Here is a 24,837-nt window from a genome sequence, read left to right on the forward strand (position 1 = left end):
AGGGGGATGGAATCCCCAGAGCAGGACTCACTCGTGCTTTGCCGGGACTGTGCGAGGGATGGGCAGAGCCCTGGGATCTGCATGCTCCCGGGTCAGTCCTGCTGCCCGCCAGATCGTTCTCTCCCCCCACTCCTCTCCCGGCCAGTCCTGCTTCCTGCCAGCCAGTCCTCCCCCAGCCAGCCCCACTGCCCTCGACCCCCCCTCCCACTGCCCTGCTTCCCGCAGCCAGTTCTCCCTCCTGCCCCCCTCCTCCCAGCCAGCCTTGCTCCCCTCCCGTCTGGTTCCCCCGCCCCCCAGCTGAGATCAAGTGTGTCCAGTATTTTCTTTGAAGCCACCTGGTAACCTATAGGCTATTAAGACCTCTAAGCCCTGCCAAAGAGTTTGTGAGGCCACAGCAGCACACTGTGGAAGGCTGCGCCACGCAACCGGATGACTCCCAGCCAGAGCAGCAAGCAAGCAGCTGGGTGCGTGGGCACTGGGTAGTGTGGGGCTCTGAAGGCACAGGGCCCAAGGGAGCCGCCTTGCTCGCCTTGCCCTAAGGGCGGACCTGAAGACCTCTTGGGTCTCCACACACCAAATAAGTTATTAAAAACAATGCTGTAGTCCTTGAGTATTCCCATACTCAAAAATTTTACTGGTCTGATGTTTTTAACTGGTCTGATAAATTAAAATTAACTGCTTTCCTTAAAAATGGGGGCTGTGAGGAAGAGAAAGTGTGTGTCTGTCGGTCGGTCTGTCTGTCTGTTCCAGTAACTCTGTTTACCTTTCCTCCTCTGACTGTGACCCTTCTTTCAACCTCTCATCTCTTCCTGTACATTCTGGCACATGCTTTAAACTCAATTTGGGGAACTCTGAGCCCCTCCCCAAACCTTCTATTATTCCTCTCTTCTCTGCTGCTGTTGCTAACTCAACCACCTTCCCCATCACCTAGACTCCAAGTGTCAGTGTCATTTTTTACTTCCGCCATCAGGGGAGACAGGGAAATTTAGAATTTGATGTTCCCAGGGTCTCAGTCCTATAGTCTTATTCGCACAGGAGTCCTTCTGCTGACATGCATTCAGCTGCAAGATTGGAACGCTAATGTCACAGCCTACTTGAGTATCCAGTTAAACATTTTCAAATAAAAATAAATGATTGATGTAACTATAAATACAGTAGATGGATTAATCATTGCAGCTTTAATTATAAAAGGGGCATTGATAATAGCAGTATAGATCCAGTGCTACCATTGTCTTTCTGTATGTTTGTGAGAGTCTGTGAGGGTGCAAATGCAAGAGTTTAGTTCTGATGAGACCTTTGCCAGTTTACTCAATTTAATTATTCTGATTTTCTTTACACCAGAAAACCCACCTACCACAAAGCTTTGTTTGAATTGTTGGCCTCTTTCTTTAGATTATGTACAATGATAAACCATAAAATAAGAATGTATGCAAATTTTGCTACAGCCTTTTCTTTCTTTTCATTTAGGATTTATAGTGGGGCATTCCATAGATTTATAGATTGTTTTTAAGGGCAGAAGGGACCATTGAATGTCATTATCTAATATGACTTCCAGCAGAATAGTTTTGTTGTAGATTTTTATTGGTAATGACTTTGTTTTTTCCATGTCATTGATTAAAAAAAAAATTTATAGTATAATGCCAAGAATTGATCCCCATGACTGACCAATAAAAATGTACCTACTTGATCATGATTCACCATTCACAATTACATTTTGAGACCTAGCAATTAGCCAGTATTTAATCTGTTTAGTGTATGGCACGTTGGGTTTCTGTGATTCTAATTTCTTAATAAAAATGTCATGTGGAATCAAGCCAACTGCTTTACAGAAGTCTCAAGTATGTTGCATCAAAAATGTGTATTATATTCAGCATTTAACTTTAGTAGCTATTTTTAATGTCCTCATTGGTTGCTATAATGGAAAGTATTTCATCATAAGTTATAAATGCATCATCTGTTTTTTTAACAAACACAGAACTGAAATATTTATTGAACACTTTTGCCTTTCCTGCATTGCTATTGATGGCTCTACCATTTCCAGTGTTACTCTGATATCGTTGGTAGGACTAGTTCTTTATATACTTTAAAAACTCCTTATTTTCTTTGTCTTTGTTAGCCATTGATTTCTGCTTGTGTTCTTTAGAATCATATATCAATATTCATAGTTTCTAACTTACATTTGTTGCCATCGATTTCTGGTTTTTTTCCCCTATTTGTCCTATTTTTTAAAAGCTATAGCTGTTTTCACTTCCCTTCTAAGACAGGTTTGTATTGGCTTTGCATTTTTAAACACATCTTTGCCTTCTTTCTCAATTGTGGTATTTTGGGTGTTTAATACAAAGTTTTAAAACCATTTCCAATTATCATTGACCGTTTTTTAAATTCTTTATCCCAACTAATTGTGCTTATATTATTTTAAACCTTTTGAAATTGATCCCTTTAAAGCACTATATTTATTTTACTGGTCTGCACTTTACTTTGCTTACATAGAGCAAATGCAGTCAAGTCATGATCACTTGCAGTTATTCAACCAAATAATTTTTAGTTCTGCTATGAAAGGGAATTGATTTGTAATATACAGTCCCCCACATTGGATGCAACACTTCGTGAGTTAGGAAATTGTCATAAATAATTTTTATGAAGTCTAAGAATACTTTAGTACTGGCAGCATGAAACTTTGAAGTCTCCCATGATATTTCAGCCCCCTCTCTGCCAACGTTATATATATGGCTTAAGGGGCAGGTCTTCCTGTTTCTACTGGGATTTTGGTGTTCCATTGATTCATTGCAATATTGACGCATAAGCATTCTTATGAAAGAATGTGGTAAGGAGATCCCGGTGTATTTGAGCTTTAACTGTTCTGAATTTGAGTACATTAATAAGACATATAAATTACATATCACAGAAATTAATTACGGAAAACCCAACACTATGATCATTTCATTAGTCTATCCACCCAGACCCTGCCCATGAAGGATTATTTCCCTATTATATGTTTCTTATTTGTTGTGTGCAGTCTAGTCTTGAGTAGGCAGAAGTAGACCTGTGATTAAACTATATAAATTCAGAGACTTTTTTGTAATTCTGCCACTGATAAATGGGGATAACAATACTACCTTTAGGTGGTGCTATGAGGCCGAATTAATATTTTACCAGTTGATTTCCCAGATAGAGGGTGCTCGAAAAAGTGCAAATTATTATTCTAATGAATTAAGTGTCTTGAGTGATGGGGCTTCGCAACATTTTTCTGTTCCACATTCCAGCAGACACAAGTGAGCAGCGGTTATTCCCAATATTCAGCATACCTTTTCCTTTGCCTAATTTCATTACATCCCAGGAATTTTGTGAAATTAATAGTTAGATCAAATTATCACACCCACTCACCAATACTTCAGAAGTAGAAATTGATAGGGGAGGTTTTAGCAGCCTAATTATCTGAGCATTTACATTATAGGAAGAAAAAGGAAAATCAGACAAGAAGAGGGAAAGAGGAAACCTTTCTTTTCTCTCTCTCTCATTCTGCTGTTCCTTCCCTTCTCCTTACTCCTCCTTTTCCTCCACCTCTGTTTTCTTGGGGGGAAATTCATTATGTCTTCCATTTCTGTGCAGGAGGATTAATATTGTGCACTTTTCCATACTCACATGTTGAAGAAATAAATTACTCCAAATCCCACTGCCTTATTCTGCATTTTATATTTAAGTTCCTTTTGCTGCCAAAGCAGCTCATAATATTTTTCAGAAAAGCTTGTTTTTGGAAGTAGCTCTTCCTTCCAGAGCTGCTTTCTTTCTCTTCATGAGATGAACTGTCCCTTCCAAAATAGACTGAGACACTTTGTTTAATCTGCACTTGAACTCACTGCACACTAAACACCTCTAGCTCAATTTTAACTGATGCTGTCTGCAAAGCACTAGATGGTGCTGATGATATTACTAAATTAGCAGTATTTATGACTGTAGACATAACACTGCATTTTCACTGCAGGTGAACAGTTTTTAAAGCCAAGCTTTAGACAAGCTGAAAATCTGCCTTCAAATGAACAATTTACTGTGTAAATAAGACGTCTGGATTTGGGAAGGGAAAAGAACCTGAGCTGATGCGTGCCGTTATCCCAGATCTATTGTTTCCTTACTCATTTTCAGTCTTGTAGACTGGAGGTCTATTCCAAGTGCTTCCAGTTTATAACTGTTACAAGTAGAGGGAAGGCTGATATGCGTCCTAGGTAGGTAGGTAGATATCTTGAGGGGAAAAGAGGATGAGAGAGTCTAGAGGTTAGCAAAGTAGTTTTCATCAGGACTTTTCTCTGGTTTGAAGATTTTCACTCTTTTCAGACCTTCTTAATTATCCTCAGTGCTGTAGGTATTGATCATCATCTATAATTATCACAAAATATTAGTATCTCTTAATCTTATCTCATACTATTTGTATGCCAAACTAATTGAGACAGGTGTGGTTTGGTGACAGTTTCATCATGGGGCTAGGAATCAGGAAGTCATATTTCTAACTCCAGCCCTGACCCTGATTACCTGTGATCTTGGGCATTTTACTACTACTTTTTTATTATTATTTTTACTTCAGCTTCTCCATTGGTAACATAGGGAGGATAATATATAGCTATCATAAAGGAAGTTTTGAGGGTTAATGAGATAGTGAGTTGATAAAGGCTTTGAAGTGTTATAGAAATCAAGCAATTAATACTATTCCAAAGACATCTCAGACTTGAGAGATTTTGTGAACTGATAGGACATTTAGTTGGCTCTTAAGAGAAAAGTTAGGGTGTGGGTTTGAAAAAATAACTCATTTCCTCTTGCCTTTTGCTGAGGTTCTTGGATAACAATGAAGAAACAGGATATTGTTAGTGTGAGGAACTTACTTTACATGCTGTGAAAGATACTGTATTTTAAGCAAGTAAAGAATAAAGACGACTTGCTCAAACTCTTACTACTTTTGCAGAGAGAGAAAGAAGCTTTGAGTTCTCTGCGCTCTTCAAAGCACTAAAACAGTCTCTCAGATCCCAAATAGATACTGTATCTGTAGCATAACCCGGGAAATAATCTGCCTCTTCAATATTATTTAATGAAACTTGCTACCTAAATGTATGTATTTGTTTACATAAATATAACACATGAACTCTGCCACTATAGCCTGGTGCCCATCAAGACAGAATGCCAAGCATTCCCCAATGCTAACACCATCACTACTTTGTTAGTGGTTGTCACTAGCTTTTATTTACCCTGTTTTGTGTTGTGGATTTATATCCGCTAATAAATGACTAATATTAATGATTGTTGTGAAATTGTATGCCAACTCTAAATCATTATGAATGCTTTGGAAATGAGCCTGCAGGAGGTGATAAAAGAATATACAACAGCAGACCTCTTCTACATACAGTAAATTGTCACCTCTAGGATACGGTCAACTGCACCAAGAATATATATATATATATATATTTTTTACAGCTATGGCCATCCAGAGCCCTGGTGCATGTAGAAGAATTATATAATAAAATATACAAAATTATGACACAAACCAATCAAAACTCTCCAGTTATCCACATAAAACTTACTCAGCCCACAATTCTGGAAAAACATGTAATTTCAGAGGGGAATATATGAGCTTAATGTTCTGAAGGACAGTGTTGGGAGGCAGACTCCAAAACTGAGGTTCATTCACTGGAAATGCTCTCTGCAGTCTATCTAGCTACTTATATTGTGCCTATTACCATATTATCTGAGTGCCTTATTGCCAGATGCCCTCCCTTTTAGATCCAGGAATTAGCCGTTTAAGCAACTCAACAGGTATGATACTACACACAATTATAGAGCTATTATCTGCAAATTAAAAGCACTACAGCCCCAGATTGTCACTATATACTCTTAGTGCATCACAAGCATACTGAATAGGAAGAACTTTATGATATCCTCCAAAAGAGAGATTCTTGGGGAAGATGAGCAATTTCCTAGTGCTACCATGTGGGTTCTCTTAGAGATAAGAGGATGGATCCATTAAAGCACAATTTACTCTATCCTTGCCAAGAACTGCTATCTTGTGGTCACTGGCATCAGTGGCAATAGATAAATATTAAAATGTCTGCATTGACACTTGATTACCTCAGGCTGTAACTGACCAATGAGACCAGTGCTGTTTGTGAGTCATATCTAGAACTAAAACATGACTAAGTTTTAAGTGTCTTTTGAGTTTTTCTCTATCCTTGTTCTGCTGACACATCTCACTTCCAGAATGGATATAGAGAAGCAAAAGTGTCTGTCTCTTGTCTCTGTGTGTGAAATATCATATATGCAGAGATTGGAAATAGAAGTGGTGAATGGATTTGAGGGTAAAAGTAGTAAGACAGCTGCCTGAGGGACATAGACATTAGAAATTATAATAGGTCGGAAAGCTTCATGAGGCAGGGATCCTGACAGTAATAAATGGTATAATTTGTGAATTAGTAAATGCATGGTATGTATAGGGCAATATAACGTTTGTCATGGCCAGAGACTGACTCTTCAAGGCTGCCCATGGCTCAGCTCCTGCATTCTTCGAGGCCAAGGTTTTAAAAAATGATTAGCAATTGTGGCAGTCTTCATGTTTTGGATGCTCATTTTGAGGCACCTTACAGGGGTTCTGATTGTCAAAGTGCTGAGCATTTGCCTGAGTTTTTTATTTACATAAAAATGGCTATACTGGGTCAGGCAAAAGGTCTATCTAGCCCAGTATCCTGTCTTCCAACAGTGGCCAATACCAGATGCCTGAGAGGGTGTGAACAGAACAGGTAATCTTCAAGTGATCCCTCCCCTGTCACACACCGCCAGAGAAACAGAGACTAGGGGCACCATTCTTAGCCATCCTGACTAATAGCCATTGATGGACCTAACCTCTATGAATCTATCTAGCTCTTTTTTGAACCCTATTAAGTCCTAGCCTTCACCACATCTTCTGGCAAGGAGTGAAGAAAAACTTTCTTTTGTTTGTTTTAAACCTGCTGCCTATTAATTTCATTTGTTGATCCCTAGTTCTTCTGTTGTGGAAATAAGCAAATAACGTTTCCTTATTCACTTTTTCTACACCGGTCACGATTTTATAGACCTCTATCAAATCACCCCCTTAGTCTCCTCTTTTGTAAGCTGAAAAGCCCAAGTCTTTTTAATCTCTCTTCATATGGGACCCATTCCAAACCCTTAATAATTTTTGTTTCCCTTTTCTGAACCTTTTCCAATGCCAATATATCTTTTTTGAGATGAGGCGACCACATCTCTGCACAGTATTCAAGATGTGGGCGTAGCATGGTTTTATATAGAGGTAATAAGATGTTCTCTGTCTTATTCTCTATCCCTTTTTTAATGATTTCTGACATTCTATTTGCTTTTTTGACTGCTGCTGCACACTGAGTAGATGTTTTCAGAGAACTATCCACAATGACTCCAAGATCTCTCTCTTGAGTAGTTGTAGCTACATTAGTCCCTATCATATTGTGTATATATAGTTAGGATTATTTTTTCCAATGTGCATTACTTTACATTTATCAGCATTAAATTTCATTTGCCATTTTCTTGCCCAATCACTTAGTTTGGTGAGATCTTTTTGTTTACAGTCTGCTTTGGTCTTAATTATCTTGAGCAGTTTGGTATCTGCATATTTTGCCAACTTACCGTTTACCTCTTTCTCTAGATCGTTTATAAATAAGTTGAGTAGGATTGGTCCTAAAATAGACCCTTGGGGGACCCCATTAGTTACTTCTATCCATTCTGAAAACTGTCCATTTATTCCTAGCCTTTGTTTCCTGTCTTTTAATCAGTTATCAATCCTTTTACCCCATGACAACTTACTTTACTTAAGAGCGTTTGGTGAGGGACTTTGTGAAAGTCTAAATACACTATATCCACTGGATCCCCCTTGTCCACATATTTGTTGACCCCCCTCAAAGAACTCTAGCAGATTAGTAAGGCATGATTTCCCTTTACAGAAACCATGTTGATTTTCTCCCCAACAAATTATATTCATCCATATGTCTGACAATTTTATTCTTTACTATACTTAAAACTAATTTGCCCGGTACTGATGTTAGACTTACCAGTCAGTAACTGCCAGGATCACCTCTAGAGCCCTTTTTAAATATTGGTGTCAAGTTAGCTGTCTTCCAGTCATTAGGTACGGAAGCTGATTTACAGGATAGGTTACAAACCACAGTTAATAGTTCTGCAATTTCACATTTGATTTCTTTCAGAACTCTTGGGTGAATGCCATCTAGTTACTATTAAGTTTATCAATTTGTTCCAAAACTTCCTCTAATGACACCTCAATCTGGGACAGTTCCTCAGATTTGTCACCTAAAAAGAATGGCTTAGGTTTGGAAATCACCTTCATATCCTCAGTCATGAAGAGCAAAGCAAAGAATTCATTTAGTTACTCTGCAATGATCTTATTGTCTTTGGTCCTCTGGCATCTCAGTCATGTAGGGGCCCCACTGGTTTTTTAGCAGGTTTCCTGCTTCTGAAGTACTTAAAAATTTGGATGTACTTATTTCCCGCTATTATCACCATCAAGGCCTTCCCTCTGTCTTCACCTTCATTTTGCCTCCTTCCATAGTCATTTCCATGTTTCCTTTCATGACTGCCCTGTATACCTAGAATGACCCTCTCATCAACATCATGCAGGCTACTTTCCTCGTTCGTATCCCTCCCACAAACCTTGTGGTGCATGTGTTAAACAGTTTCTTGGCATTCTATTGTGCAATACTATTCCTTGTTTTTCCATTCTTGGATTACACACACTCTCCATATGCCTTGTCTCTCTTAGATATTAAGATGCTCAGAGCAAGGACCTATCTTGTCTTTCTGTGTCTTTAAAGCACTATGCACATCTCTGTTAAAATGCGTTTAAGTAACCATGTAATCCCTGAAAAAGTCAGTGGTTACACGCAGGGCAGCCTTTCACTTCCTGGGATCTGGTGCACACCAGGAGCCTGCTTTTAAGCTGGTACCCCACATGTACTGTGAGCCTGTGTGTAACCGTGAATGTTAATTCATGAGCCCAGACTCATCAATTATCCATATACAAAGTTACACTTTCACATCACTACTCTGTATTAGCATTAGACAAGGCAATACTGGATTGTGATGTCTGTGTTTATAATAAATATGCAACATAAAGAATACATTTACTGTTGCATGTGTTTAAAATGTTAATATTAATAGTCAGGGCTTGATAAATGGTGGCAAAATCTACTCGCCAGCTCCGCACTGTGCACGCTCAAGACCCGCATTGTGCATGCGTGCCGCCGGTGAACAGGACAACCAGCTGAAATCTACTCGCCACAGGCAAGTAGAAACAGCAATTTATCGAGCCCTGTTAATAGTCATGCTCTACTTAAATATCAGTGTCCAGCAACATACCTGTATATCGAAAAACAAAGCTGAACTTGTCAGTTTAATGTGACTGAGAGCTTTTATTGAAATGCCAGTGTTTTAGTCATCAAACCACCTAATTTTTACATCCATTTGTTAACCTTAATGAAAATAAACTTTGATTTTATTTTTAGGAGCTGCTGGGTGTAAAATTTCAAAATCTGAAAAATTAAAACAGTTGGCTAGTCAAAAAAAGGGCCTGTCTACATGCATGAAGTGAGAGTAAGAAGTAGTCAACTGCTAATTAATTATTTTAATGATAATAGATCAGGTTAAACATACAAAAACTCATCATTCTTGGCCATTGTGTCACTTTGATGTTCCATTATGTACTGTGTTCAGTGTCACTCAGCTCACCTAAAGAATGATTTATAGTAACAGAGACTGACAAAGATCTTGAAGGGCAACAAAATAGTTTAGATTGATACTTGTAGGTTTTACATATGACGACAGATTGCTGAAATTTTTAGCCTGAAGAGAAAGAGTAGGCAGTATACAAAATAGTTTTGGGTACAGTGAAAACACTGACAGAGTAACACCAGTGGAACTAAAGAGCAGTCTCTTTCAAGTACATTCCTTCTCAAGTAGTGTTTTCATCTGTGTAGTTAACTTGAGTCAGTAAATTCACTGCCCAGGAGCTCATACTAATTTAGACCAAAAATAAAAGTGCACCTTTTTTAACAGTGGGGGTAGGTAACCACTGGTAATTTGCCAAGAGTTTTAGTGGATTTTCCCATCCCTCATACTTTCTAAATCAAGGATTTTTTTTTTAATAAATGCTCAGTTGGAAATAGGAACTAATTTAGGGAGATATGGTATTTGTTATGCAGGTCAGATTAGATTATTACAGTAATTTTTTCTGGGCTAGTCTGTGAATATATACAATCACAGATTGATCATTTATATTTGTTTCTCCTCACTGAATAGCATGTATACCAGGGAGGGCATCTAAAATAATTTGTTTCGGGAATACTAGTAAAAACTAAGCACAGGACTTTTTAAAAATCCAAAGTGATTTAGGAGAATAAGGGAATGTCCATATTGAGCTTTCTGTGATGAATTAAGTCACTAAGATTATTTTGAAATTTCCAGCCAAAGTATAAGAAGTTAAAAATAGTTTTTTTAAAAAGCAGACATACATAGGACATACAGTCCCTCTAAATTCAAAGGTGAATTACTTATGTAATGTAGTTCATCATCCTCTAATTTGCATCAGAAATCTCTGCTGTTCCTTGACAAGAAAACATGTAAGTATGGGAGTCCTGACTAAATTAGTAAAATACATATCTTTGTTAATGTAGGGTTTTTTATGTACTAAAACTTTAACAAACTGAAACAGAAAAATAGACAATGTACAAGCTACTATACATCTCCAAGTTTGTGGAAAATAAGTATATTGTATTGAGAGTGTGAGCTTGTTATAGATGCACATGAGCAGAATTAAAACTGCACAAACAGTCTTAATATTGTTATTCCCAGACTTCTGAATATTTAAGCATGAAAACTTAACATTCTTTCTCCATATTTTGTAGTATGGAATTCAACGTTCTTTCTCATTTGTCTAAGATGTGAAGCATATTACTCATAAAACTGATTTGCTTTGTATTTTTCTTTAACTCTCCTAATTCAAGGAAATATTATGGAAAATTTACTCTAAGTGAATACTCTAGCGAGCTGGAAGTAGAGGGTCTCTTGTGAATTCTTATAGTAAACATTTTCAGATTTTTGTCTTCTTTTTCAGTTTGTTTTCTTTGCTGTCTAAAAAACACAACAAAGTTTTGGAGCAAGCCACACAAACCTTGAGAGGTTCCCTCAGTCCAGATGACTCTCCACTTCCTGATTACGTGAGTATTGAGCTTACTGTTTAGTGAACTTCTCAAAATAGAAGCAGCAACATCCCTAAATTCTGCAAAAGTTTATCAAAGTGTGTGACAGTGAGGCAACCACCAACACCAAAATATAGGAACCTCTCAAAATGACATCATGTCTGAAACTTAGTAAGAAAATGAAAAATATACTTACAAATAGTGAAAGAAAACCACAGCTATTCATAGCTAAGAAATCTTCCATAGCCTGTCAGCTTGCAGTTTTCAAGAGAGTTGCAATTGGATGAATTTAAGAGATATATAGTTAAAAGCATACTTTAGCAAAAATAAATCTAGCATTTGCCAATATTTTAAAAGGCCTAAAATAATATGCAGATCAATAAATTGAAACAGCTCCTTATGCATCTTTGAAACAGCAGTGAATGCTGAATGTTTTTTAACACACACACACTTCTGTGGATGGCTTCTCCTTTATTCCAAGACAATATCTGCAGATGGGGCAATGTAAATTCATTGCATGACTGTCAGAAAAATTCTTGTTTACTGTTAATTTATATGACAAAGAATCTTCTTTCCAAGACTTAAATGGCAGTATTTATACATTCTTTTCAAATGTCTCTGGTTCATATTGATTTGCATTGTTATATTTTACTTTATAAATCTGTGCAAAAATGTATTTTTTTTTCTAATTTATAAATTGCTTTGAGTTTGATCTGGAAATATGGTTATATTTTACCTTGAGTTTTAGTAAGTGTTTCAGGAAACCAAACTCTTGGATATTACAAACTTTGCAACTTCATCTTCACATATTTAAAGCTTTTAAAAGCCTATGTACCTTTTAGAAGATATTTATTTATTTGTATTATCATAGCATTTAGGTACTCCTGTCATGAATCAGAACCCCATACTGGCCACTGTACAAATAGGGGGAAAAAACAAACAGTCCCTGCTCTAAAAACCCTGCTAAGTCTGAAATAAGCGACAACTGATGAATACAGACAGAATAGGGATTTTCAAGTAAACAAACCGTATTGGTCAGCATGATAGACTTTAGTCTCAACACACTAATATTTATTAGAACTATTACTTTTTTATCTATGTATTATATTTTGCAGGCTCAAAATGGCTAATTTAAATGGCAAGATCTCTTGACTCTCATATGCTGGCCAAATTGTTAGTATGCAATACGCAAACAATTTTGCTATTCAAAAGCAGAGTGCTAGCTAAGGTTATTGAGTAAACAATCAGCCTTTTCTCCTATTTAGTCTTGCTACCTGTGATGCCATATTTCAGAGTAACTCTGTACAACACCAGTGATTTTATGCTCTCTGATTTGTGTCTGTTGTGAAGAAGTAAAACAATAACCTTTACCATTTTGACTGATTTGTAACTCAAAACATGGTGTTAAGCAAAACAAAAAACACCTCAGCATCAGAAACATAATTGTGTATTGTATTAAAAGAGAGTGTCACAAGTCTAAAAGCATTTTCAGTGGGGCAAGCATGGACAACCAGATGTCTTTTAAACTTTGCAAGGATCTCAGTGGGTCAGTGCTCTAACTTTCTAAGTGGCACTCTTTCCTTTGGGTCAGTTCTGAACTAAGGATGTTAAAATGTGGTTATCAGGGTAATTGTATAGTCGATATAATTTGTGTGGACTATATGATTAGTTGATAGGGCAGAGCTGTAGCGGGGGGTAGCTCCTGGAGCCGGCTTAAGCCGGGACTGAGCAATCCTGGCTTGTGCTGGCTCTGGGAGACACCCATTTGTGGGTCTGCATTTCAAATGTAATAAGAGCCACCAGCTTCTTACTGCATTTAAAATGCAGAGGTGCAGTGATCCGTGCGAGCCGGGACTACTGGGTCCCAGCTTGCACTGAGTCCAGCAGCCCCTGTTTGCGGTGGACAGCCCCTGTTTGTGGCGAACAGAGGCTGTTCCAACAGCAGACCCTCTTCATGGCAGCCAGGGCTGGCCGTGGACAGGAGCTGCCGCCGGAACAGCCCCTGCCTAAGGCCAGCCCTGGCTGCCGTGAACAGAGTGTCCTTGGTGGCGGCAGCAGCAGCTTCTATTTGCAGGGGGGCCCAGCTCCCCACTGGGACCCCTGTGGACAGGGGCTTCTTCATAGCAGCCTCTCCTGTTCCACCCTCCCCCGCTGCCTGCTGTGGAGCTGGTGCTTGGGGAAACTGGCTTTTAAGCCAGCTCCCCATAGCACTGGCTCCTGTTCCCCCAGGCACTGCAGGGAGCACGGGGCCAGCAGGGACTGAAGCAGTCCCCCGCTCACTCTGGTTCCTGCTGTGGCCACTTCAGCCTTTGAAATGTACAAGAGCCTTGTACATTTCAAAGGCTGAAGTGGCTGCAGTGGGGAAGTGACCTGAGCTTCAGTCCCCACTCACGCTGTTCACCTGCTGCGCCCCTTACACCCCCCCATGGAGACGGTGCTGGGGGGAGCCAGCTATTAAGCCAGCTCCCCCCTCTTGCTTCCTCTCTCTGATTGATGCAGCAAGGGGAGGAAAGCAACTAGTCGAGTCACTACTCAACTATCGGATAAGCTTATGCGTATTGGATGGTTGACTCGTTGCTTACATCCCTATAATGAGCCCTTGTCCCAGTATGTTGTAAGTGGGTACTACACTAGAGATGCCATTTTTGGAATACAAGATTACACAATTCCTGAGCGCTTGTGGTTACAGATCTCATATATTTTTTCATGAGGCTAATTAACTTGAATGCCTGGTCAAATTCCAACTTTGGGCAAATTTAAAAAACAACAAATAATAGTTCTGCAGTACCTTAGAAACTAACAAAAAATGTAGATGGTCTCATAAGTTTTCAACACACAACCCATTTCTTCAGTTGTACCCACGAATGCTCATGATACCTTCTACATTTTTTGTTAGTCTCTAAGGTACTGCAGAAATATTTGTTGTCTAGGTTTTTTCAGTTACAGATTAACACGGCTACCCTTTGCAACTTTGGGCAATTACAGTTAGGCATGTTCAAAGACCTCTTTCAACTACAGGAATCTTCATGACCTGTCCTAAAAATCTTGAGTAGAGTTGATTTGACAGCTTTCAGCACAGTAATGGCTGTGTTCAGTGGCACAGTCAGTCTCCAGCTATCAAATCTATCTCACCGAAATGTTGGGGAGCTTAAATAGTTAATGTATGTAAAGCACTTTGAGGTGTTTGAATGAAAATCTGTGTAGGATGAGAAATTATTTTAATGCTAGCACACATTCTTAAATAATGGATGGGGTGGTTATATCTGTGTGTGGAGGGGAGTTATATCAAGTTTTTAAGAATAAAGATCTTCTATCTTTAGAATTCTCTCCCAAGTTTTATGAAATGGTTAGTTTAGGTAAAAGTCGAAAAACTCCCTAAGGAATACAATTTTAAATTTAAAAATAATTTTTTACTCTGACAAATTGACAGGTGTCCATTCTGCATATTCAGTGCACAGTCATGTAGGTTTAAGTGTCTAAATTAATTTTAATTGCAGTTCTATGTATCACAGGGATAGGGATTTATGGCAGCACAGTGCTTTTACTTGCTGCTTACTACTATACTACCTTAGATGTTGAGTGGCTTTTGAAGGCAGCAGGGCTGACAGACACCATGGACCAAGGGGCAAGGTGTGGGGAGGCCATCTCCGCATGCCCAGAAGGGGCAAAGCCCCAGGCAGAAGTGGGGCCAAAGACAGACATCTCTTAGCAACACCTAGAATGTGGCATTGGGTCTCCCCCCCTTCCTTCCAACCCTCAGAGCCCTGTGGAGTGGCACTCCCATGGCAGTTCAAAGGGCTCAGGGCTCCAGGCACTGCTGCAGTAGCTCCCCCGTCAGCGAGTCTGGTTGAAGGCTTTTAGAAGCAGATTTCTGAAACTGACACCCGTAACTGGGATGAGATTTCCAGAAGTTCTCCTCAGAGGCTGCTGAATTCTTTTTACATGGGCCTGTATGCGGGGGGGGGGAGGGGAGGAGGAGGGGGTGAAGGACTATGTGCTCTGGCTGGCTAGGGGAAGTCTGGGGCTAATTTTCCCCTCCTCTCCCCCAAGTGCAAGGCCGGGAATGGGGCAGCCACCATCCCCTATCATGGCTCGCACTACCCCAAAAAATGTCTGCATCTGGGCTTGTAACAATCTTTTATTTTCTCACTAGCCAACTACCAGTCTCCAAGTTGGCTGGGTTCTCTGCAAACAGCCAAAGTAAATTGGTAACTGACCACATGGGAAAACTTTTGTAACTCAGTTGTTTAAAATTTGATATTTTTATTGAGGAGGTAGAAAATAAGTGGGTGTTTCCTAAAGTGAAGTCTAGATATACATTCCTTGCACACGTACCAGTTCTGAACTAGCCCATCTTTGAGGATATCACTTAAATGTCATTTCTGAGGCAGTTAAAGGCTTGTCAGTGGCCATAAGTATCCTCTAGCAATTAAACCTCTGAGTTATTTATATAGAGCCCTGTGCTGATAAAAAAAAATGTATCTGTATCCACATCTGCAGAAAACAGCTGCAGATATCCACATCCACAGATGTAGTTACCCACAGATATAAAGCAGATATTCACAAATTTGTAGGATTCTAGATACAAAATTTGTATCTGCATCCAGAGCTGCAAAAATGAGCTTTGGATAGCCACAAGAGGGATGCATCTCCAGCTGAGGGAGTGCTGGCAGCCATTGGAGTGTCCAAGGGAACATTGCAGGTCCATCATGTCACGGATACAGATACCTGCGGATATAAAGTGGATATCTGTAGATTGGTAGGGGTTCTACTTAGATGATGTGTGGAAATCCCTCAGCTGAAAGATGCTGTACAACCACCGAAAATTATTTTTTCATCCCACAAGATCTGTAGAGCAGCTACACAGTTGCTCAATATGTACTTTTATTAAACATTTATTTATTGGACACATTTTAAAGTAGGTCTTAAGAAATTCCTGGTGTTTTCTTAAGCACTCTGGTGCCACGTGTTGAACACCATGTGACCAATTATATGAACTGTGCAAGAAACTTCCTTTGCAACATATTTTCATATGGGAGAATATACAGGCAGTCCCCGGGTTACGTACAAGATAGGGACTGTAGGTTTGTTCTTAAGTTGAATTTGTATGCAAGTCGGAACTGGTACATATTGTAGGGGAAACTCTAGCCAAACATTTCTCCAGAGCTCAGTTTTATTCTCCCACACCTCACTTCCCTCAGTCCTTTATTCTCAAGCTGAGGTGTCTGCTGAGAAAAGCCGCTCCTGGTCTGCTGGGGGGGGGGGGGGCGAGCTTTGAGTCTCCCTGGTCTGCTGTGGGGAAGCAGCTAGTGCGGGGTTGCCTCACCCCGTTTGTAAGTAGGGATCCGATGTAAGTCGGATCCATGTAACCCGGGGACTGCCTGTATCACCCAACCTTTGAAAATACAAAAATGATCTTGTGATTAGTCCTCCAAAGCCTAGTCCAAAATGTGATATTTCTGCATTAGTCAAGAGCTAGAAATTGTTCTACTTTTATAGTCAAAAAGGGAAGTTTAAACAATATGAACAAAGTAAGCTGTGCATTTGAGAAACCAGTAGCAAAGCCTGATAGATTTGTGAGGATTGTTGTTTAGAGCTGAATTTTTCCTGGCCAGTTCCCAGTCTAGTGAATTATTTCTTACCTGCTGTGCAGATCTAAAGTTGTTGGAAGCCGAGGCTTCTACAAATGTCACTGCATTTCCTCCTTCTTTGTTAATAATCTACATAAAACTTTGTAATTGCTTGACGAGATATTTTTCCTCTTTCTATTCTCTTCTCAGATTGTGCTCTATAATGGGGGTAAATGAAGTCCAGTATTTAGATTCTTCTTTGATTTATCCTTGATTTATATGGTAAATAGAAAGCAGCTGTCTGTTTAAGCATCTAATTCTTGAAACCCTTAGGCCCCTCAAGCGTCATCTGGAAATAATGTAGCTTGTAAAACAAAGCTAAGAAGAAAAAGTAATGTTTGTTTTATGTGGGATGAATGACTTCAGTTGGGGTCCTTCTAATTCGGCCATTATGAGGGTTATTAAAAAGCAGTATTACAAAAGTAGTTTCAACAAAAAAGATTTTTTTGCAACTTCTATCTTGTTATTATAGTTGATTATAGTCAAAGCTGAAAGGATACTTTATAAATAGTCCTTCATTTCAGTTCATCGAACAGAGGACCAAAGGATCAGTTATCTTTCTCTCTTCTATATGGGTGGATGTTAAATGGGTCCCTTATTTCATTTGATTCCTTAAAACAAATAGTGTGTTAGACATCAACATTTTTTATGTACTTGCCTTGTATGCCTTGGGATCCGCAAAGTCTAGCTGAAGAAAGGTCTCTGAACCAAGTGAAAAAGAAACACAGAAAACTACGTGTTTTATTCTGGATTCAATTCTGTTGTTGATAAAAAATTACTGTACATAATAATGAGACAAGCTTTATCTTCAATATGTTTCCTATAATCTCAGTTCTGTTAAATTGCTGAAACAAAGCTACTTTATAATATAAATTATTTCACCCTACCTTGCCACCATATCACCTGCCTATGTCTTTTAGGAACAAATTTCCATGATGTTCTCTTAGCTCTGATCTCTTTAGACAATCACTTGATCTGTTAGCTGAGATTACCAATGGTAATACCAATTAAGTTGGTGGTTTTTCTGATCCAGACAAATGAGTTGTTAATCTCAGTCTATCAAACAGCCAACATATGAAGATTTCAGTCACTCAATCTGGACAGTATAAAAAACTGTAACTAAGAGATTGTAATGGTTTGGCACCATGTAAAATTGTGTATACTTACATAGGTACAACTTATAGGCAGCAGCTGCACCTAAAAAAGTTTGGTTATAGAAACATATTAAGGTTGAAAAGACTTTGATATTCTCAGCATGTAAAGAAGAACTGCATCACAGTGGACAATAAGCTTTCTTTTTTAAACAAAGGTGAGCTTGCCTTGATTCTAATTATATCATTCAATAATTAGAAAAATTAATGAGAAATAGAACTAAGAAGACCGTTTTATGTGATACCATCTGGTAACTTTAATAGTGTTTTAGAGGTGAAACTAAACCAATTACCCATCCAGCTAAATACTGTCTAACAGTAGTTACAGAGGGTACGTCTAGACTACCGCGTTTTGTCGACGGAAGTTTTGTCGACAGATACTGTCGACAAAACTTCCGTCGACAATTTGCGTCCAGACATATGGAGTTCTGTCGACAAAGCAAGCCGCTTTGTCGACAGAATTCCGTAGTCTGGACGCAGTGTTACAGGCAATAACACCTTCTGTCGACAGAGTTCTGTCGACAGAAAGTGTTATGCCTCGTAAAATGAAGTATACCAGCGTCGACAAAACCGCGGAGTTCTGTCGACGTTATGTCGACAGAACTCCGCGGTAGTGTAGACGCTGGTATTGTTTTGTCGACAAAAGTCCACTTTTGTCGACAAAACTAGGTAGTCTAGACACACCCATAGTGACTGTGTATTGCATTAGAGTTCGCTTAATTGTATCCTTCATAATGCTAGCAGTATAAGTTGAATTATTTTCTGCTGAAGGAGAAAAGGCTTCTTATCATTATGCAGTATATTCTAATATATACAGAATATAAGAAAGAAAGTAGCCCTTCTGGCATAGTATTTACTCAGAAGACATATTTAAAATCTATTGTTTAGCCCTATTCTTTCCATTGAAGCTTTGTCTGCTTCATTCCAGAATTATTTCCCTGTATAATGTCTTCAATTTTTAGTTGTCAAGCAAGGTCCCTGCTTAATTTAAGCTTTTCAGGATTTGATTTACCAAACTGATAGTATTTAGTTTCATAATGTTAATGAGTGAATACGTTGATTAGTATTCACTTATGCCTACATTTTTGAGTCCTTAAATTTTAGATCTTGTTGTGGCTGCACTTACGAAGCTTTTCTACTGTAATTATGAAAGAAAATGATGACTTGTTTCAGTAATTTATTAATGAAAGTTGTATATCAGACATTTGTCATAAGTTTAAAGTTGGCATTGTCTGTTTAAGGTATGCAAAATGTAGCAGTTTAGGCTCCCTTAGTCTAATGTTATGATTATCCAGTTTTGCTCTAAATTATTCCTAGATTCTAAGACTACAAGGGACATTGTGGTCATCTAGTCTGACCTCCTGCATAGCCTGAGCCATACAACTTCCCCAAAATAATTCCTACATATTATTTTTTAGAAAATATCCAATCTTTATTTAAAAGTTGGCAGAGATAGAAAATCAATGACCCTTGGTAAATTGTTCTAATTAATTATTCTACTGATTTAATCTACTCTCACTGTCAACATTTTACACTTTATTTTTATCTCTGAATTTGTCCAGCTTCAGCTTCCCACCATTGGTTTGCTTTATGTCTTTCTTTTCTAGATTGGAGAGCCCATTATTGAATAATTATTTCACATGTAGGTGCTTTTAGACTATAATCAAGTTACTCTTTATTGATAATTCTACCATTTCCATTTGGTAATAGTGGTTTTGGTCCATTAGGGATGTAAAATCCTTTTTAATTAGCTAACTGGTTAAATGTTACGTTTAACCAGTTAACTGATTAAATGGGGGGTAGGTGGGCTTGGAGCTCCCTTCCCCTTTTCTCCCCCTCCCGGTACCATGGGCAGAGGATGCTCCAGCCCAGCTGCTTACAGCCCAGTGTGGATTGCTAGCTTCCTGCCCTTGTGGGTGGGGGTTCCAGGTGTCCAGTATTCACCTGGACAGTCTGGTATTTTTGCCTCCAGTCCGGTTAAAAAAAATTCAGAGAATACTGGACACCTGAGATGTTTGATATTCTCTGAATTTTTCCCCGGCCAGGAGGTGAAAATGCTGGGCATCTTGCAACCATACAAACACTCAGTGCCTGGCTTCCTCCCCCCCTCCCCCCGAGTTCCCCGTGGTCCCCAACACCCCCAACCCCATGCTTACTGGTTCCCCAAGGCTGCTGGCACAAAATGGCTGCTGGCCAAAAGACCTAGGGTAAGCAATGCTTCCTCTGGGTCTTAGTGCTCAACTGCTCCCCTGTTCCTATCCCTTCACTCACTCTTAAAGGGAACATGCTGTTTTATTTGGTCTCCCTCCCTTTCTTCCCCTCCCCCCCAACAGAATTTTTTTCCCACTGTTTTTTTTTGGGGGGGGGGGCGATCAGTATTTTTGTTTCAACCATCTGGCAACCCTACTTGTGGGCTGTGAATTGGCAGTCTCGTGTGGACCCAGAAGTGGGAACTGCCCTCCCTCCCTTCCCCCTTGCATAGGCTGGGAGCCAACTGCCCCCCCCCCACCACCCTGCTGCCGCTTCTGTCCCCATGCAAGCTGGAGCAGCCCTCTGCTGCAGCAGGCTACTCCTGGGTAAAGGTTAATCATTACCTGGTAAGCACTACCCATTAACAGTGGTGTTTACTGCGTAACCGGTTACCCATTCACATCCCCTAACCACTTCAGGATTCTTTTTGTTCCTAATATATTTAAAAACTACCTTTAATGCGCTAGCCATAGATTTCTCCTTATCCCTTGGCTTCCATTTGTTGATTTTCTGCAGTTCTGAACTTCTGATTTATTTTCATTACTATCAACTTCCCCTTTTCTTCCTTTTGTTGTATATTATCTTTTCATTTGTACAGCTGCCTTCGTTTCCCACTGAACCTGGTGGGGTTTTGTTGTTGTTTTTGGTTTTTGTTTGTTTTTTACCAGGATAGCCTTCTTCCTGAATTGTGGCTTTTGGGTCACCAACCAGTAGATTGGGTTGTACTGATAGATCTTGGCCCCAAGATCAGCTCAGAGCCTCTCTTGCATTCCAGATCCCTTAATCCAAGATCAGAGCCTGAATCCCAACCCTCTGCCCCTGCCTGGTGAAAGTGAGGGGAGAGGGGAAGGAGAACAGAGTGGGCAGGTCCTCAGAGGTAGGGGCAAGGGTATTTGGATTTGAGGTAGATCTTGGATTGTTCTTACATTCAAAAAGTGATCTCATGCTTAAAAAGGTTGGAGACCCCTGTAATAAGGTGTCCCTAAATGATTCCCAATTATAATTCACATTTTTCTGATTCAATTCTTCCTGCCATTTGTTTTGACTCATAATTGTTTTTAGCTTTGTGAAACTGGCCTTTTGAAAGCACCATGTGTATAAATTAATGGTCCGGCTTTCATTGAGTTTGCACATTATATATAGGATCAGGTCATGATCACTTGTACCTAAGTGACCACGTATTTTTAGTTCTGCAATCAGTTTGAGGTGGAGAACAAATTCAAACAGTTTAATGGGCCAAATCAGTGGGTCCAGATAATCTCTAGTCAAGAATATTAAAGGATCTAATACAAAATTTTCAAACCCAATAGCAAGTATTCTTAATGAATCTATCAACTTGGGGATAGTATCCTATGACTGGAGAATTGCTAATGTGGTACCTTTTTTAAGAAATAAAAATTAGTTTGACCTCAAATATATACAAGGTCATGGAACAAATTTTGAAAGAAAAAGTAGTTAAGGACATAGAGATAATGAGAAATTGGAATAAAATGCCAAATGGTTCTATAAAAGGTAGATTGTGCCATTAGCTCAACCTGATCTTTCTGTGAGAAGATAGCCAAGTTTCTCCACAAAAGAAATGCAGTAGATCAGTGGTCTCCAACCTTTTTACATCCAAGATCACTTTTTAAATGTCAGGGTAAGCCAAGATCTACCCCATCCCTTCCTCAAGACCCCACCCCTTCCTTAAGGCTCAACCCTCTCCATTCCCTTCCTCTCTATCACTTGTTGTCCCTAGCCCGTACTCACTCACACTGGGTTGAGACATTTCTTCTTATCCTTTGGTTTCTTAGTTAATTTTGTTTTCTGCATTTTGGTTTTGTATTGAGTGTTTGTATCTTTCCTCTTTTTATCCTCCCTTTAGCTATCGGATTAATTTCCTTCTGATTTTTCTGTTTGCTGTCTAGTTCTTGACAACCTGTCCTGTTGGGTTATAAGTGGAATCGCCATTTAACATCAGATTCTTTTTAGGGTGCTCTTCCCTCAACTGTGAATGCTGAGCTACAGGCTATAAATACATTTTCTAAGTACTACTCATCTACTCCCCCAGATGAATTATGTTTTAGTATGAGAGGAAAATTCCTCCTACCTAATCCCACAACTTTTATATAATCAAAAGGTAGGAATTTTTGGATAGGCTTGAATAACAGTCTAACTTAAGAACAAAAACGAGCTCTTTTATTAAATAAGCACAAATTCTGCAGTTTCTTCTGAATTGTTACTCAACACTTCCCTTTGAATCCATTCATCTTGGCCTCTGAGGATAGAACAAGAAGCAATGGGCTTAAACTGCAGCAAGGGAGGTTTAAGTTTGACATTAGGAAAAAGTTCCTATCTGTCAGGGTGGTCAAACACTGGAATAAATTGCCCAGGGAGGTTGTGGAATCCCCATCTCTGGAGATATTTAAGAATAGGTTAGATAAATGTCTATCAGGGATGGTCTAGACAGTATTTGGTCCTGCCATGAGGGCAGGGGACTGGACTCGATGACCTCTCGAGGTCCCTTCCTGTCCTAGTATTCTATGATTCTATGATTTGCACTCCGTTTGTTTATCTCTAAACAACAAGGACAAATTAACCTAAAATTATCTGACAAAATACATAAGAACAGCCATACTGAATCAGACCAGAGGTCAATGAAGCCAAGTATCCTGACCTCTGACAAACCAATGCCAGGTGCCCCGGAGGAAATGAACAGAACAGGGAATCAAGTGATACCCCCCTAACCATTCCTACTCATCTTGGCTAATGGCCATTGATGGACCTAACTTCCATGAATTTATCTAGTTCTTTTCTGAACTCTGTTAAATCCCCGGTCTTCACAACATCCTCTGTCCAGGAGTTTCACTGGGTGGCTGTGCATTACATGAAGAAATACTTCCTTTTGTTTTAAACCTGCTACCTATTAATTTCATTTGGTGACCCCTACTTGTTGTTTTATGGGAACAAGTAAATAAACTTATCCTTATTTACCTTCTCCACATCAGTCATGATTTTATAGACTTCTTTCATATCCCGTCTTAGTCTCTTTTCTAAGATTAAAGTCCGAATGTTATTAATATCTCTTCATATGGCAGTTATTCCAAACTCCTAATCATTTTTGTTGCCATTTTCTGAATCTTTTCCAATGCCAAGCTACTGTTTTTGAGATGATGCAACCACATCTGTACGCAGTATTCACGATGTGAGTGTACATAGGCAATAAGATAAAATGAATACAATGGTATTTGGAGAGAAGGAAATAGTAAGGACAATCAGTGTAGATGGGATCGAACTAGAGAATATAGAGAAGTTCACATATTTGGGGAGCAACATGATGTATGATATAGACTGTAAGAAGGAAATAGCTACTAGAATAGCAAAGGCAAGAGCGAGTTTGAAGGTGATGGATAAGATCTGGAAATTAGCTTAGGAACGAAGCTGAGTGTCTTGAAAACGTGTGTACTTAGCAGCATGTTGTACGGATGTGAGACATGGGTGATAACGAAAGATTTGAAGAGAAGAATATTGGCGTTCAAGAGGAGTTGTTATAGAAAGATCCTGAGAATAAGATGGATGCAGAAGGTCACCAACGAGGAATTATATAGCAAGATACAGCCGAAAGAGAACCTTCCGCAGAAGGTTATACAGCGTAAGTTACAGCTATTCAGGCATATTTGCAGAATGATCAACAAACGAAAAGTTAAGACCCTGGTATTCGGCATAATGGACGGTCTGAATAGGAGAGGCAGACCCCACAGAGAATGGGTAGAAGATATAGTAGATTGGTGTGGAGCTAATCTCCAGAAACTAAGTCACTCTGCACCAGACAGGGAAAGATGGAAGGAAATAGTGAGGGAAGTGCTGAGCCCATGGTTTTTGATGATGATGAATAAGATATTCTGTCTCTTTCGCTATCACTTTTTAAATTAAATATACTGTTTTGACTCCTGCTGCACATTGAATTGGTGTTTTCAGAAAGCAATGATTGCAAGATCTCTCTGTTGAATGGTAATAGTTAATTTAGCCTCCATTATTTTGTATGTACAGTTGGGATTATGTTTTCTAATATGCATTATTTTGAACTTATTAACATTAAAATTCATTTGACAATTTGTTGCCCAATCACGTAGTTTTGTGAATCCTCTTGAAGTTCTTCACCTTCTGCTTTGGACTTCACTATTTTGCAGTTTAGTGTCATCTGAAAATTTTGCCATCTCAATTATTAGTCCTTTTTCCAGATCATACATGAATATGTTGAATAGGATTGGTCCGAATACAAACTTCTGCAGCATGCTACTAGTTACCTCTCTCCATTCTAAAAACTGACCATTGATTTCTACCCTTTGTTTTCTTGCCTTTTATCCATTATCAGTCCATGAGAGGACTTTCCTGCTCTTCACATGACAGCTTACTTAATAATTTTTGGTGAGGGACCTTGTCAAAAGCTTTCTGGAAATATAAGTACACTATATCCACTGGGTCCCCCTTGTCCATATGCTTGTTGACTCCCTCAAAGAATTCTTAAGTCCCTCCTACTGGCTTTAATATTTTAAATGGATTAATCCATTTAAAAGGCTAGCGTACAGCTGGCGG

General features: G+C 39.2%; 1 protein-coding gene across 6 annotated transcripts in view; it reads left to right on the plus strand.

Annotated features, from left to right (window-relative positions):
• The window catches only part of DYM (dymeclin), a 322,698-nt gene that overhangs the window by 220,498 nt on the left and 77,363 nt on the right, over positions 1–24,837 (plus strand). For all 6 annotated transcript variants that reach the window (XM_075932691.1, XM_075932689.1, XM_075932685.1 and 3 more), the window contains one exon: positions 11,147–11,249. In XM_075932691.1, coding sequence (XP_075788806.1) covers positions 11,147–11,249 — 103 coding nt within the window. The remainder of the gene's footprint in view (positions 1–11,146; positions 11,250–24,837) is intronic.

This window comes from Pelodiscus sinensis, chromosome 6 (genome assembly GCF_049634645.1).
Source record: "Pelodiscus sinensis isolate JC-2024 chromosome 6, ASM4963464v1, whole genome shotgun sequence".
NCBI classification, from domain to species: Eukaryota; Metazoa; Chordata; order Testudines; family Trionychidae; genus Pelodiscus; species Pelodiscus sinensis.